General features: G+C 37.4%; 1 protein-coding gene across 1 annotated transcript; it reads right to left on the bottom strand.

Annotated features, from left to right (window-relative positions):
* Positions 1–3579: 3579 nt before the first annotated feature.
* On the bottom strand, positions 3580–7947 carry si:dkeyp-75b4.10 (ladderlectin). The gene is made up of 6 exons (XM_022664285.2): positions 7890–7947; positions 7145–7214; positions 6483–6571; positions 6182–6316; positions 5469–5580; positions 3580–4354 (listed from the first exon to the last, which is right to left on the bottom strand). The coding sequence occupies exons 1-6, from the start codon at positions 7908–7910 to the stop codon at positions 4269–4271; spliced, it is 513 nt and encodes a 170-aa protein (XP_022520006.2). The 5' UTR covers positions 7911–7947; the 3' UTR covers positions 3580–4268.
* Positions 7948–14200: the final 6253 nt, after the last annotated feature.

The raw sequence follows: 14200 nt of genomic DNA, 5'->3' as shown, positions 1-14200 counted from the left end.
CTGAATAATTCCAGCATTAAAAAAGTAATCATGATTTGAATTCATTGTTAAGTGATTGCCACCAATAATATTATTTACATTTTTGACAATTTAATGCTTATATTTCTTAAAAAGAACTCAAACACTGAAATGTATCCAGTAGTACATTGTTTGTTTGTTCCAACAAGATCCAAAAGATGGATCCTCTCATGTTGACAATAGGAAAGAAACCTGTATGAAAGTGCTTGAGTCCCATTACAACATTCCATCCCAAAAAACAAAACATGCTTATAATGAAGATTCGTTGTCATTATGAAGTTAATAGAGGTGAGGCTATACAGAATGCCCAGCCTCTTTATTTTTTCCACCATCCGTACTGAACCATGGGGTTTTTACCGAGGTGTGAACCGAACTGTGAATTTTCTGTACCATTACACCCCTATCATAAAGCATACCAGTCCTGTTTAAAATGTTTATAAACATTTTCTAATCTTTAACAAACATTTTTATTGTGGTAGTATCTGCCTCTGCAGCGCCCTCACAGGTTAAACTGTGCTATAGGTGAGGATGATGTTTCCGTGTACTTTGGTATGCAAAAACACAACACAATATGCAGATATTTAAACAATAATACCTCCCCCCTGCTGACGTCCAATCATCTGCATCTCACTGCTATCAAAGACACACTGCTGCTGCTGCAGCTCAGCCAATCAGCTCTCCCTCCTTCCCTGCCTCTAAACCCATACATCATCCAGTGGTCCTTCTAAACTGCTCCTCCCATTTTTGAAGTTTTTTTTTATTTGAGCTGAAGGTGGAAGCTCTTTACTAACCACAATCAACAGTTTTCAGGAGAGAAATTTGCGTAGATTAACTTCCAGTGTTCATTTGACTTTTTTTTATTTATCTTACCTTTACTTTACTTAGTCACCTCCCCACCACCACCCAGCTGTGAGATCTGCTGAATTAAAAGGGAAAGAAGGTTTACTCAACTGTTTCTTACTAGTGTTGCATAATGTGTCTTTATAGTACAGTGTGCCTTATTGTGAAAATAGACCAGAAAATAGACATTTATTGATAGTGCATCTTATAATCTGGTGCATCTTATAGTGGAAAATAAAGCTATTAAAAACCTCTGTGAAATGTTAACAGCACAATAAATTTTTTAAATTTGTGAATAATTTGAACCTTTTTATACGAAGGAACAATCTGGACTGTTCATGGGAAGGTTGTTTCTGACTGAGATCTAGATGGTGAATATGAGAGAATATTGCCTTTTATATCCATGTGTGAATGAGTAATTGATTAGTTGCATTAGCATTAGTTGTTACGCCACAAAAAAGGAGACTTCATTTGAGGTCTGATAAAATGAATAGAAATGATAAAATCATGCTGAAAAGTCTGAACAGAGACTGTTTGGCTCTTTTGATGGCTGACCCAGTAAGCCTCTGGTGTGTGGCACAGACTGGTACCGTCACTGTCGAATACAACTGCAGGGCAATGAACAAAAGAGACACTCACTGAAAACATACCAGCTCAGTGAAAACAGTCAGTGCAGAATCATGCTGTTGAACAGGGGTCACCCTTCACTGCCAGTCAAACTTAATAGCTCAGATGGACACATTTTTAGAAATTGTTTTGGATGCATTGGAAAAAAGAGTTCCAGAGGGAATTGTTTATGTTTAATTTGTCAGGATTCAGTTGTAATGAAGGAGTATAATGTATAATGTTAAGTATTAATGTTAATCTTAACACTATACTCCTTCATTACGGCAACTGATTCCTGACAAATTAAACAGAAACTATTTCCTCTGGAACTCTTTTTTCGTTTCATTGAAGTTGTCATATTCTCCCAAAAGCTAAGGAACATTAAAGTGTCAGTCTGTATTATTTTTTTCTAAGTTGTTTCTAAGCACTCTCACCGCTTTGAGACTCTTTGGCCAGTTTTCTGTGCTATAACTGTATACTCTCACCGCTTTTAGACTCTTTCACCTGTTTTCTGAACTACAACTGATCACTCTCACCGCTTTGAGAATCTTTGGCCCGTTTTCTACACTACATCTGCGCTACAACTGATCACTCTCGCCGCTTTTTGACTCTTTTGTCTGATTTCTGAAACCTAGCATTAAAACTTTGAATCTCACATTATAAAAACCTGCTTAATAAATCTCATATTATAAAAACGGGCCAACTTTCATTTTATTTTTAAAATACCTTGCTGCTCACTCCAAAAAGGAAACGGGCCACAAATGACAATCCTCAAATAAATTAAGGTTTATTGCATGTTTTTATGAATATGATTTGTATGATTATGATGTCCAATGTTATCAATTTTAGAAAAGTGTAATGAAAAAAAAGCCCAGAACATGTCGCGGCTGAGTGACTGTACCTGGTTGGTGATGAATACATTTCATGTAAAATGTCAAAGACAGAAGTTTTACATTTGCCAAATAATTAATGTACAGGTCTAGTTTCATGACACGACTAATGCCACAAGATGGCGACAGATACTAAAATTGAGAAGTCCAAAGCCCTGAGACTCTTTATGGTTTGATGGAAGTGTGCGATTTTTCCGTGTGCAGTTTGTTTATTTGCAGTTTTTAAGCATTATGCTGTTATAGTCATAGAGAACTTTAGAAAACAAACATATAGCTGAGTATATTTGGGGAGAAGTGAAAATATGTAAATGGACATCTTCAAATTATACTTAACATGGAAAAGTACATACTTTTAATATTACAATTAAAATATGTACTTAAATACATACTAAATGTACTATTTTGGGACAACTTACGGCAACATAATTATATATTATATTAATCGTAATAAAGCTAAATTTAAATACAATTGAGTGCTTATTTGGATATCTTCTGCAAACTTGAGTAGATTTAAGTATAAGCTTTTTAAATATCATTTTAAATACACTTGAGGTATACTGTAAATTAACTACTTTGTGTTTTGATACACATATTGTCTAACTGCTTCCATTACTGGCACTGATATACACCTAAATATATAAAACCTATGTGGATGTATAAAGACACTTTAACCCTTTCAGACCATGCGTCCATTACAATGTACAGCATGTCTTTTCTCTTTTATTGCAAATAACTCTAATTAAAGCCTATTGTTGATCAGAATAGAACATTAAACAAGCCAATAAAAATTGTACAGTAGCTTAGGCCCCTCCCACTGCATCAGAAAAAAACAGCAACTTAGATTTCAGGGCATGACAGCACTAGAACCAACAAAGCAAATAAGATCTAAGTTATACTAATTTTATATGATTAAGAACACCTTTATCACGTTAATGTTACTGTTTATGGATTATTCGTGAAGAAAAAGGTCAATACCGAAAATACCTAAAATAAAAATGTTAAACACAGGAATCCAAAGCAATGGACATTTAAAAAAGCAATTAAATAATTTTAGTTATTTGGATTTCATTTTTATTTCTCTTTAGACTATTAGAGTCTTCCTTTGTGTAAATTGCAGACAGAAAACATGATTTGTATGTTTTACTGAAACATAATTCAGGTCTGAAAGGGTTAAAATGTGTTTGACCAGTGGTAGGATGGTCCCCCTTTATATGTGAGTCTTAGTCCTCCCAAGGTTTCAAGGTTTTTTTGCCTTCGCTTACTGGGTTTTTTGTATTTTGTATATTTAATTTTTAAAAAGGGCTAGTTGTAAAAAGCGCTATACAAATAAATTTGATTTGATTTGTGTACACCTTAATTCTACTGGAAAAAAACAACACCCTTTAAGTAGTATTTAATGCCAAGACACAATATTTGAACACAATGTATAATTTAAAGCATTTTGCTTAAAATACATTTTAAGGAAATACAGAAAAAATACATTTAATGTGTATTTTCATAAAGTATATTAAATTGAAAATGTACTTTCCTAGCAGCCACCAACGTCAATAGATGTTAATTTCACGTTGAATGTTGATCATGATGTCAGATGACAAAAAAATTACATCAGGATAATGTCTAATACTGTTATCTGCCTGCAGGGAAATGTTGTATTCTTAACCTAATTTGAACATACTTCTAATGCTCTTACATATACTTCCTATTTTACAAGGAAATGAAAAGTGAATTCATCATGACTTTCTTAAACAATACAGGGTGTACCTTAATCACATTTTGTCATATTATGCAAAAAAAAGACAAAATGACAGAAAATGAAAAGAACTCAACAGGTACATTTTTTGCAAAAGCATGTCTGTAAAAATTAAATGGTTTAAATTATGCAGTAAAAATCTCAACAGAATGTGAAGTTTCCTGTTACATCACATAATCAACCGCTGCTGGTTTCTGACACACTGAGTATAGCGCAGTGTTGCAGCGGGCATCGTTCCACAGGACTCCACCTAGAGAATTACAGAGAGATATTATTAGGAATAGCTAGTAATATTAGGTTTTATTGATGTAAGAAAGTGGTGAGCCCAAGTGGACAAAAGCTTTATAACCAGTTTTCTATATACCAGTATTTCCTGTTTACTCTTTACTTTAACATGTGGAATGTATCTGAATATACCTTGGGCATAAATCAAATAATCATATCCCCAGTCTGATCGGATAATATCAACCCAAATCAGGTAAACATATGAGCTCCTCCAACGAATAACAAATATAACAGTTCTTGTAAAAAATATTTTTTTCTGTTTTATAATGTGATATATTTTCAGATACAGCGATTATTTAGAGATTCTTTTGGCCACATCATGCATCATTACATACTTACATCACATGTACAGCCTCTAAAAGGGGATCCCACTCAGTTTTACTGAATGTGGGTGGCTGGTGGAGCAACAGAGACTTCAGAAGAGGAAACTCAGAGCTCAGACTGATAAACCATATATAATAACTCTCTTACATCCTCTAAGACATTTCCTTCAGCAGTTTCTGTGACTGAGCTCACTCTCTCTCTCTCTCTCTCTCTCTCTCTCTCTCTCTCTCTCTCTCTCTCTGACTGAACATAACCTGGAATCGGATTCATCCGCTCTGAAAGGAGACCGCAACACACCCACCCTGTTTAAAATGATTCTTCCACATACTCAGTGCAATTACCCATTCTCACCAGAGAGGGCCCTAAATCACAAAACTTACCGACATCAGCTTTAAATATATATGGCACCTGTTTCTGATTTAGGTATTTTAAAGAAGTAGTAATAAATGTGGGCGTGGTCCTAAATGTTTTTCACAAGACAATACTGTCTATGAATTAATAATAATATATGCATTTCTTAGTATTGTTAAAATGAAGAGTAAATGTCCACTTTAAACTTGTCTCCTAACTGTTTTGAGTTGCTGGTATGATTACAGCTATTTTATCACCAAAAACCTGTTGATGTTAATAAAACAACACTGATCTGTCCATTCAACTTATATGTGTGCTTCATCTTATGGAAATTAGGTTTACCTGGTAAATTACCAGCTCACTGTATTAGAAGTTATTTGCTGAAGTGTGGCTCATGAGCTTACCTCCATAGTTCATTTCTACACAGTGCTCAGCATTCCCTGCATTATTAGGCTCGTCGGTAAGCCACGCAGTAAAATCAAATTTTGTGCCATCGCTCCACAGCCACTGAAAATTCTGAAACATGAAAAGATAGAAGATTTATAATTTTATTTCTATTTTTTACCAAATTTCTCGCCAATTTACATGGCCTATTACCCAACCCACTTATTAGGACTCCCCCTATCAATAGTGATGCCCCAACACACCAGGAGTATAAAGACTAGTACATGCCTCCTCCGATACATGTGAAGTCAGACTCCGCCTCTTTTTGAACTGCTGCTAATGCAGCATTGCTGAGTAGTATCACAGTGCACTCAGAGGAAAGCACAGCAACTCAGTTCTGATACATCAGCTCACAGACAAACAAATAAATGTGAATAATCTGAATATTTCTTTTCTAAGCGATTCATGTCTTGACCTAAGTCCGAAAATGCGTGATCTACATAAACTTAAGCATAAGTGTAACATACTACAATGTTTCCAAAATTCTAAACTGCTGAGAAAATTAGTAATTTAGTAATGTATTAAAAACACATTTGTGAAGATTTTATATCTTTTTCACGAGTTTTCTTTAAGTTTGAGTCTTTTTGAGTTTGCCTTTTAAAAATAAAGTTAATAAAAAGTGGATTAAAAAATAAATAAAAAATAATTTCAAGTTTTTTTTTTTTTTACTTACCTCAGTGGCATCATGACCTCCTATCCAGGTTCGAACATACTTGCCAGCTTTGGTTTTAGAAAACCTCTTAAGAAAGTTGTGTGTCTGAAGACTGTGCACAGAAGCAAGGTTTCCTCCTAAAGAAATGCAATGTTGCTAAACCAAAATCATAGAGAAGAACTGTTAGGTTGGTACATTACATTTTTTAAATCCCAAATTAGCTGTGGACAATTTCACACTGGATTATTAAACTTGAAGAGGAATGCTTGCACATATTTCCTGTTTTACTCATGCAGCATTAACACACATAAATTGTAAATACCTCAGATGCGGTCCATGTTTTTTCAACTGAAATGTATTTGTAGCAGTTTCTTCCAAATCTTTCCCAACCATATTCACATTTTCTACCCACTGTAAATAGAAATTAATTCAATGTTATCTCAAAATGCATTGCATTCCATCAACAATAAAAAACAATAAAAAGTGAGTGAGGAAAAGAGAATTATCCATTTCTGCTTGTTAATATATAACATTTAGTATTGTCTCAGTTGATTGGTTAAGCCTACTACATTGAAAAATGAGAAAGAACATATATTGTGGTTAATCCAGTTTCTTTATGTATATTGCAAATGCATATTGCATACATAAAGTGAAGAAAGCTCTACACAATGTGATTACTCTGCTGAAGATTTCAGTGTTCAATCTAGGACTGTTAAACCCGTTTTGGATGAAAATAAATTCTGGAAGCATGTTCACATGCGTTATTTTAAGCTTAGTCAAACCACTTATATGCAAAGGTTTGATTTGATTTGGTTTAGTGGTTTGGAACCCAAGTTTGAGGCATCTCCCAATTATACCCCTCAAGCACTGATCAATATCATCCCTAAAAGACAAATCTGCTACATATAAAATGTAATAATTGAAAAGACTAATTTTGAATCTGCTGTATTTAAATAAAACCGTATTTTAGAGGATTTTACCCACCAGATGCAGTTCCAGCCAGAGGCACCATAACAATGACAAGAAGCACTAAAATGTTCCTCATAGTCAAAACCTTTAAGACAAACACAATATTGGAGTAAGGAGCAACATGCCACCAGCTGACCAGGACAGAAAAAAATCAGAAACTGTAATGTAACTTCAAGATTCAAGAGATTCAAGAGTTTATTGTTATATGCACAAAGAAAGAAATAGTTGCAAGTACTAACAATTACAGCAAAATATAAGTACTAAGTAAGGAGCACTAAAAATAGGACAAAAATATGTAGTATATATCTTCGCTGTCCAATGAAAACCACTTCTCCATTGCTTGTCGATTTTTAGTTTACTACATAATTTGAACAGACAAACTGTCCATTACACTGTGCCAAAATTTCTTGATGATTGGACAAATAGAAATACCTAAAAATTGCCTGAATAAACTCTTTTTACATGGACTTCAATTGAAAGTTAAGAAGGTTTTTTTTCTCTGTTCTGTAAAGTTGCTGTTTTGGAGATAAGTGTTTTTCATTGGACAGCGACGATATGCAATATATTAAATTGTGTGCATTGTAGCTAAGGTTCAAAAAGTAAAAGTGCAGAATGTTGTATAGTGATCAATATGAGTGCAAAATACAATACTGAGCAATACTGAAATACGCAGTACTGAAACTCAAGCATCCAATATATGAGTGTGCATCATACACACACAGTATACATAACGCAGAAAAATAATCTTAAAACGGCTTACCAGGTGATCACAAGCAACCATAATTTCAAAAGACAGTTTACAGCTCTTCTGAGAAGGAACTGGTCTGGCAGAATCTTCCCACCTGCTTTTATACCTAGTGGTTTACATTACAGTGTGTAGCAATGCAGTAGATCAGATAGAGAAAAATGGGAGGTTTGCACTCTATATTAGGTAAAACTGTCCCTCTCTTTTTCACTACTAAATGTAGTCTTGTAGGGTGTGGAAAATATTCTAGATTGCAGAAGTGAAATATGTTCTATTCAAACTCAAATTTAATAATAAAATATTTATAAAATACTTTTTTCAACAAATGTCACAAACCATTTTTTCAGAGATAGATAGATACACAGAGAGACAGACAGAAAGACAGACAGAGAGACAGATAGACAGAAAGACAGACAGACAGAGGGACAACAATAATAACTAAAAACTGAAGTTACAGGACAGTAATATAGTAATATGGTAGCAGGCTAGAATTACAGAGAAAAGGTCCTGTATATTAATAGGATGGTTGTTCCAAAGTTGGGGAGCTTTATAGAAGAAAGGTCTTCCTCCTGCTGATTTTTTTCTAATACATGGGAAAGTTTTAAGTATTCTGCATATGTGTGGGGTAAAAAGTGGCGGGCCCAGTATTGACCCTTCTGGGACACCATATTTTACTCTAGACTAATAAGAGCATTCGTTATTTAAATAAACGCACTGGTAGCGATCACTCAAACAGGATCTGAATCCTTTAAGATTTTCAAACCTATTGAGAGGAACAGAGTGATCTATGGTGTTGAAGGCAGCACTAAGGTCAAGCAGTACAATACATCTGTTTGTATTGTTTGCAATATACACTCACCGGCCACTTTAATAGGCACACCTTTCTAGTATGGGGTTTGACTCCTTTTGCCTTCAGAGCTGCTTTAATCCTTCGTGGCATAGATTCAACAAGGTACTGGAAACATTCCTCAGAAATTCTGGTTCATATTGACAAGATAGCATCACGCAGTTACTGCAGATTTATCAGCTGCACATCCATGATGCGAATCTCCTGTTCCACCACATCCCAAAGCTGCTCTATTGGATTGAGACCTGGTGACTGTGGAGGCCATTCCAGTACAATGGACTCATTGTCGTGTTCAAGAAACCAGTCCGAGATGATTAATGCTTTTATGACTTGGTGCATTATCCTGCTGGAAGTAGCATCAGAAGATACAGGTACACTGTGGTCATAAAGGGATGGACATGACACGATGCTCAATTGGTACTAATGGGCCCAAAGTGTGCCAGGAAAATATCCCCCACACTATTTCACCACCACCACCAGCCTGAACTGTTGATACAAGGCAGTATGGTTCCATGCTTTCATGTTGTTGACGACAAATTCTAACCCTACCATCCGAATGTTGCAAGAATAATCGAGACTCATCAGATGAGGTAGCATTTTCCAATTTTCTATTGTACAATTTTAGAGTGCCTGTGCGAATTGTAGCCTCAGTTTCCTGTTCTCAGCTGCAGGAGCTGCACTTACTGTTGTCGTTCTATCAGCTGGAACCAGTCTGGCCGTTCAACAAGACATTTGCTCCCATAGAACTGCAGTTCACTGGATATTTTCTCTTTTTTGGATCATTCTCTGTAAACCCTAGAGATGGTCGTGGGTGAAAATCCCAGTAGATCAGCAGTTTCTGAAACACACAGTCCAGCCCTTCTGACACCAACAACCAACCATGCCACGTTATTTAAAGTCACTTAAATAACCTTTGTTCTCCATTCTGATGCTCAGTTTGAACTGCAGCAGATCATCTTGGCCATGTCTGTAGCCTAAATGCTTTGAGTTGCTGCCATGTGATTGGCTGATTTGCCTTAATGAGCAGTTGGACACTAATAAAGTGGCCGGTGACTGTTTTTATAAACATTTTGCACTATACAATACACTGTAATTTTTAAATGATATTGTTGAAAAGGTATACAAAAGAAAATAAATTAGTCCAAAGAATTAACATATGCTAAAAAAAGTTTATAAGTTATGTTTCTCAGGGTACTGCTTATAAACAATCAGAAAAAACACACTGCACTTCTGGCATCTCTTATAAGAAAGAGTATGTGAAAACCATACAAATGTAGGTAATGTTTTTACATTGGATGTATCTATAACCCCAAACCACAAATCAAGTCACAAATCAAATCAAGAGGTAGTTTATACAATGCTAATTATGTACTTATCACATTGCATCATTAAAAACAGCACATATTTGTAACATCTTTAACTTGTGACATTTATTTTTTTATGTTATTTTGTGGGCAACAAATCAATTTTGGCAGATTGACAACCACAAACATGCAACGTTCAGTGTGCTATTTAGTACATAAATTTGCTGAATTGGAAATGTGTGTGTTACTTCCTTCATAATCTGTAGCGAAGCATCATTTATGCCATTTCATACATATTGAGGAACCAGTTTTATTGGGCAATTTGCTGACAGTGTGCGGTTAAATGTCTCATGATGATTTAACGTTCTCTTAAAACACACCTCTGAGTTTAGGAACTCAATTACCTTCTCTTTAACTCCTACATGTACACAGTAAATGTGGTATTAGTGTTAAATTAACATTTTGAGTGCTAACATTTAACTGCCTCAGTCTTAATTTATCGCTAAAAGTGTTAATTAAACACTGGCAAATTTACTGTGTAGTTTAAACAAAACCCTTTGCATAATAAAAGTGTACTTTAAATTAAAGAACTAATTTATTAAATGTTTAACTTTGTACATTAGTGTCAGGGGCGGGGAGGAAGGACGAGGAGAGCGGACGCAAACGCAAGTAAATTTATTAAACAATAAACAAAAAAAAAACACACTGGAACGAAACTGAAAACAAGAAAGACGGGAAACAGAGACGCAACCATAACAGGCTAATAAAGCACAAGAACCGACACGAGGGAAAGGGAGCACGGACTATAAATAGTGTAACACACACACGGGAAACAGAAAACACCTGGGGCTAAGGGGCGGAGTACAACTGAACACAGGTGAGGGCAAGAAACACTGAGGAACACGGATCACGTGGGAGACACTCACAGGCACAAGCAGAGACAGGCACAGAAAAGGTAAATAAACACAGAAACACGAGAACAGACAGGCACCACGTGACAGAACCCTCCCCTTAACACGCAACTCCTGGGGCGCGAAAAAAACAAACCCCCAGAAGCAGGTCAGGAGAGGGCGGACACCAAAAAAACAGAACAAGACTAGGACAGAGAACACAAGAGAGGAGACTGAGCAGAAAACGGGGACTGGACATTACTGGGCAAAGGGACCGGGATGAAAACAGTAAGAGGGACAGAAACAAAGACAGGGACTGGAACAGAAAAACCACCAGGGACAGGGACTGGAACATAGACAGAGACAGGAACCATGACAGGAAGACACAGGGGCACAAAAAAAATAGATGGGTGCCCAGGACTGGCAAAAGACTGTGGAAATGTCTGTGGAGCCAGCCTGGGCACAGTTCTAGAAAATAGTTCAGGTGGCCTCGGAGCAGGCCTGGAAAGGCGGGGCCTGGGAGTGGGCGTGGCGGTGGGAGCCACGGGCACAGGAGTAGGTGCAGTGACCGCTGGTCCGCCGGTGAAGTCCGGCGCGGGGAGCGCTGGTCCGCCGGTGAAGACCGGCTCAGAGGGTGCTGGGTCGCCGGTGAAGTCCGGCTCGGAGGGCGCTGGGTCGCCGGTGAAGACCGGCTTGGGACCGTTCAGGAACCAGGGCGGACAAAGGCATGCGGGAGGCAGAACTGCCCCTGGAGGCAATGGCCGACGGGCTGGTGTAGGGATCTCCCTCCTCCTCCTCCGAGCTGGACGCAGGTGTGAGGAAGTCTATATAGTCCCAGAAATAAGACTCCTCACAACCTGCGTCCCTGCCAACACGGTGCGGCCCCCCAAAAAGTGCTCCCGCCTTGAGAGGAACCTCCTCAGGTGAGCGGGAGCGCTGGGAACGCCGCTGCCGTCTTTTCCTCCTCCGGCGCCGGCTAGTTGAGGAGTTAAGAGGAGGCTGCTCCTCCAGCACGCCGCGAGAAAGTGAGGTGCGGCGGATCTCCAACCTGGAGCCCAGGAGCCCACTCGCTGCGTCCATAGTGGGCGCAGTACAAACACAGGTGAGGGCAAGAAACACTGAGGAACACGGATCACATGGTAGACACTAACAGGCACAAGCAGAGACAGGCACAGAAAAGGTAAATAAACACAGAAACACGAGAACAGACAGGGACCACGTGACAATTAGTAACAAGAATTATGCTTAATATAAATGCTAAGAGAAAAAGCAGAAAAAAGATGAACTCTAAAACTGAAGTTTAATTTTGACATCAGTGGTTATTTGTCAGTTGTGGCTGAGGTCAAGATTAGGGCAGGGTTTTGAAATGTATTTCTATCAAAACAAAAAGCACACACAGAACTTGTGCAACAATCAGTCTGGTAAAACTAGATTAACCTCTGTAGGTGTGCATTTTATTGTATGGTTGTGATGCATCAACACTGTAGAATTTGATAAGTTGATTTTACTTATTAGAGTTTGGGAAACCTATTGCCATGAGCCTAAAGCACAATGGTTTTCAACTTATATTACCTTATATTAAAGTTATTAACTTATATTAAAGTTAATAGAACTGTTGGTTCCTGGCATTACTAGCATAATGTGTGTGTGTGTGTCCTTCCACTGCTACTTTCTACTAAGCTATTTATTTAATACCTAAAAAGGAAGAGGATGATAGACTTGCATTCCTTCTACTGTTTTATGGGAATATTCCAGCTCAAAGTCCCCTTAATTACAGTTAATAGCCAGTACAAAATCAAACTTTACAGAAGAGAAGATGGTAACAAAACTGTATCCAGGCAGTCAACCATTAAACATTCAGCAATACATAAAATATTTCACCAATAGAACATGAGAGGGAGTGTGTTATTCCTGATAACACACAACCTGAAGTGTTCTATTGCTTTTATACAACATTTCTTTTTACAAAATGAATAAAGTAAATAAAAGAACCTCAGAAAACTGTCAACCTCTCAAAAAAATTGCCAAAACGTAGTTCCACAACAAGTGAACTGTAACAGAACTGTAGCTATAAAACGCCATATGGTTTATACGTTAGCTTGAAATCAAAATTAGGGATTAAGGGGGTTAGTAAACATTAGGACTTTGAAATAACGCTGAAACTCTCCTCTTCTGCTCCGTGGAGTCGTCTTCATGTGAAAGTTTGCGAGCATTTCTGCCTGTTTTGCTGGGTGGTGTTGGTTAGCTAGCTGGCTGGACTGTGGTTAGGTTAGCATAGCTTGCCTTAGCTCAGCATTAGCTTAGCTTAGCCTATCCTGGCTGGTTATCGTCCCAGCTGTCAGAATGGTGACTGATGGATTTTCTTTATCTTTTTTTCACAAGATATGAGCCAGCACAGTGGCCTGCGAGCGAGCGTGCCTTGGCAGGGAGCTGACCTGTGATAAGCTAATGCTGCTGCTGCTGGAGGTGATGATACAAAAACGTCTTGTGTGTACTCAGCAACGCATCTGCAGAGTGATACAGATCACAAATATCAGCACAGTTAGAACTTCTCAACCAATCAGATTGTGAGGTTGAAATTAAGTGTTGTATAAAACTGAACAACCGAGGGAAAGTAACCCTTGTGGACAAAACTTCACCCTAATGGTTGGTCAGTGGGGGTGGACACACCCATAATGCAAATAAATAATGCCAGGAACCAATAAAGAAGATGTATGGGTTAGTATGGTGATACATTACTTTAGTCAAAGCAGCTGTCCTTAAGATTTTTATTGGAAATTAAAAGAGTTCCTGAGTAGGGAGAGGGCAACATACAGGGCCACCTCAAAAAATTAGAATATCTTTGAAAAGTTACTTTGATTCAGTAATTTAGTTAAAAATGTGAAACCTATATATTATATAGATGTATTGCATACCGAGTGATCTATTTTAAGTGTTTAATTCTTTTATTGTTGATTATTTTGGCTTACAGCCAATGAAAACCCAAAAATCAGTGTATCAGAAAATTTTAATTTGAAAAGACCAATCTTTATTATATAAGACCAACTTGTGTGGGCAGCCCTGCTGGAAAATGAAATCCGCATCTCCATAAAAGTTTTCAGCAGAGGGAAGCATGAAGTGCTGTAAGATTTTGTGGGAAAACAAAACTGCACTGACTTTAGACTTGATAATAAAACACAGTGGATCAACACCAGCAGATGACATGTCTCTCCAAACCATCACTGATTGGTGGAAACTTCACACTAGACCTCGAGCAGTTTGGACTGTGTGTCTCTCCACTCTTCC

This window comes from Astyanax mexicanus, chromosome 21, assembly GCF_023375975.1.
Source record: "Astyanax mexicanus isolate ESR-SI-001 chromosome 21, AstMex3_surface, whole genome shotgun sequence".
Lineage (NCBI taxonomy): Eukaryota > Metazoa > Chordata > Actinopteri > Characiformes > Acestrorhamphidae > Astyanax > Astyanax mexicanus.
This window is presented reverse-complemented; position numbering and strand designations above follow the sequence as displayed.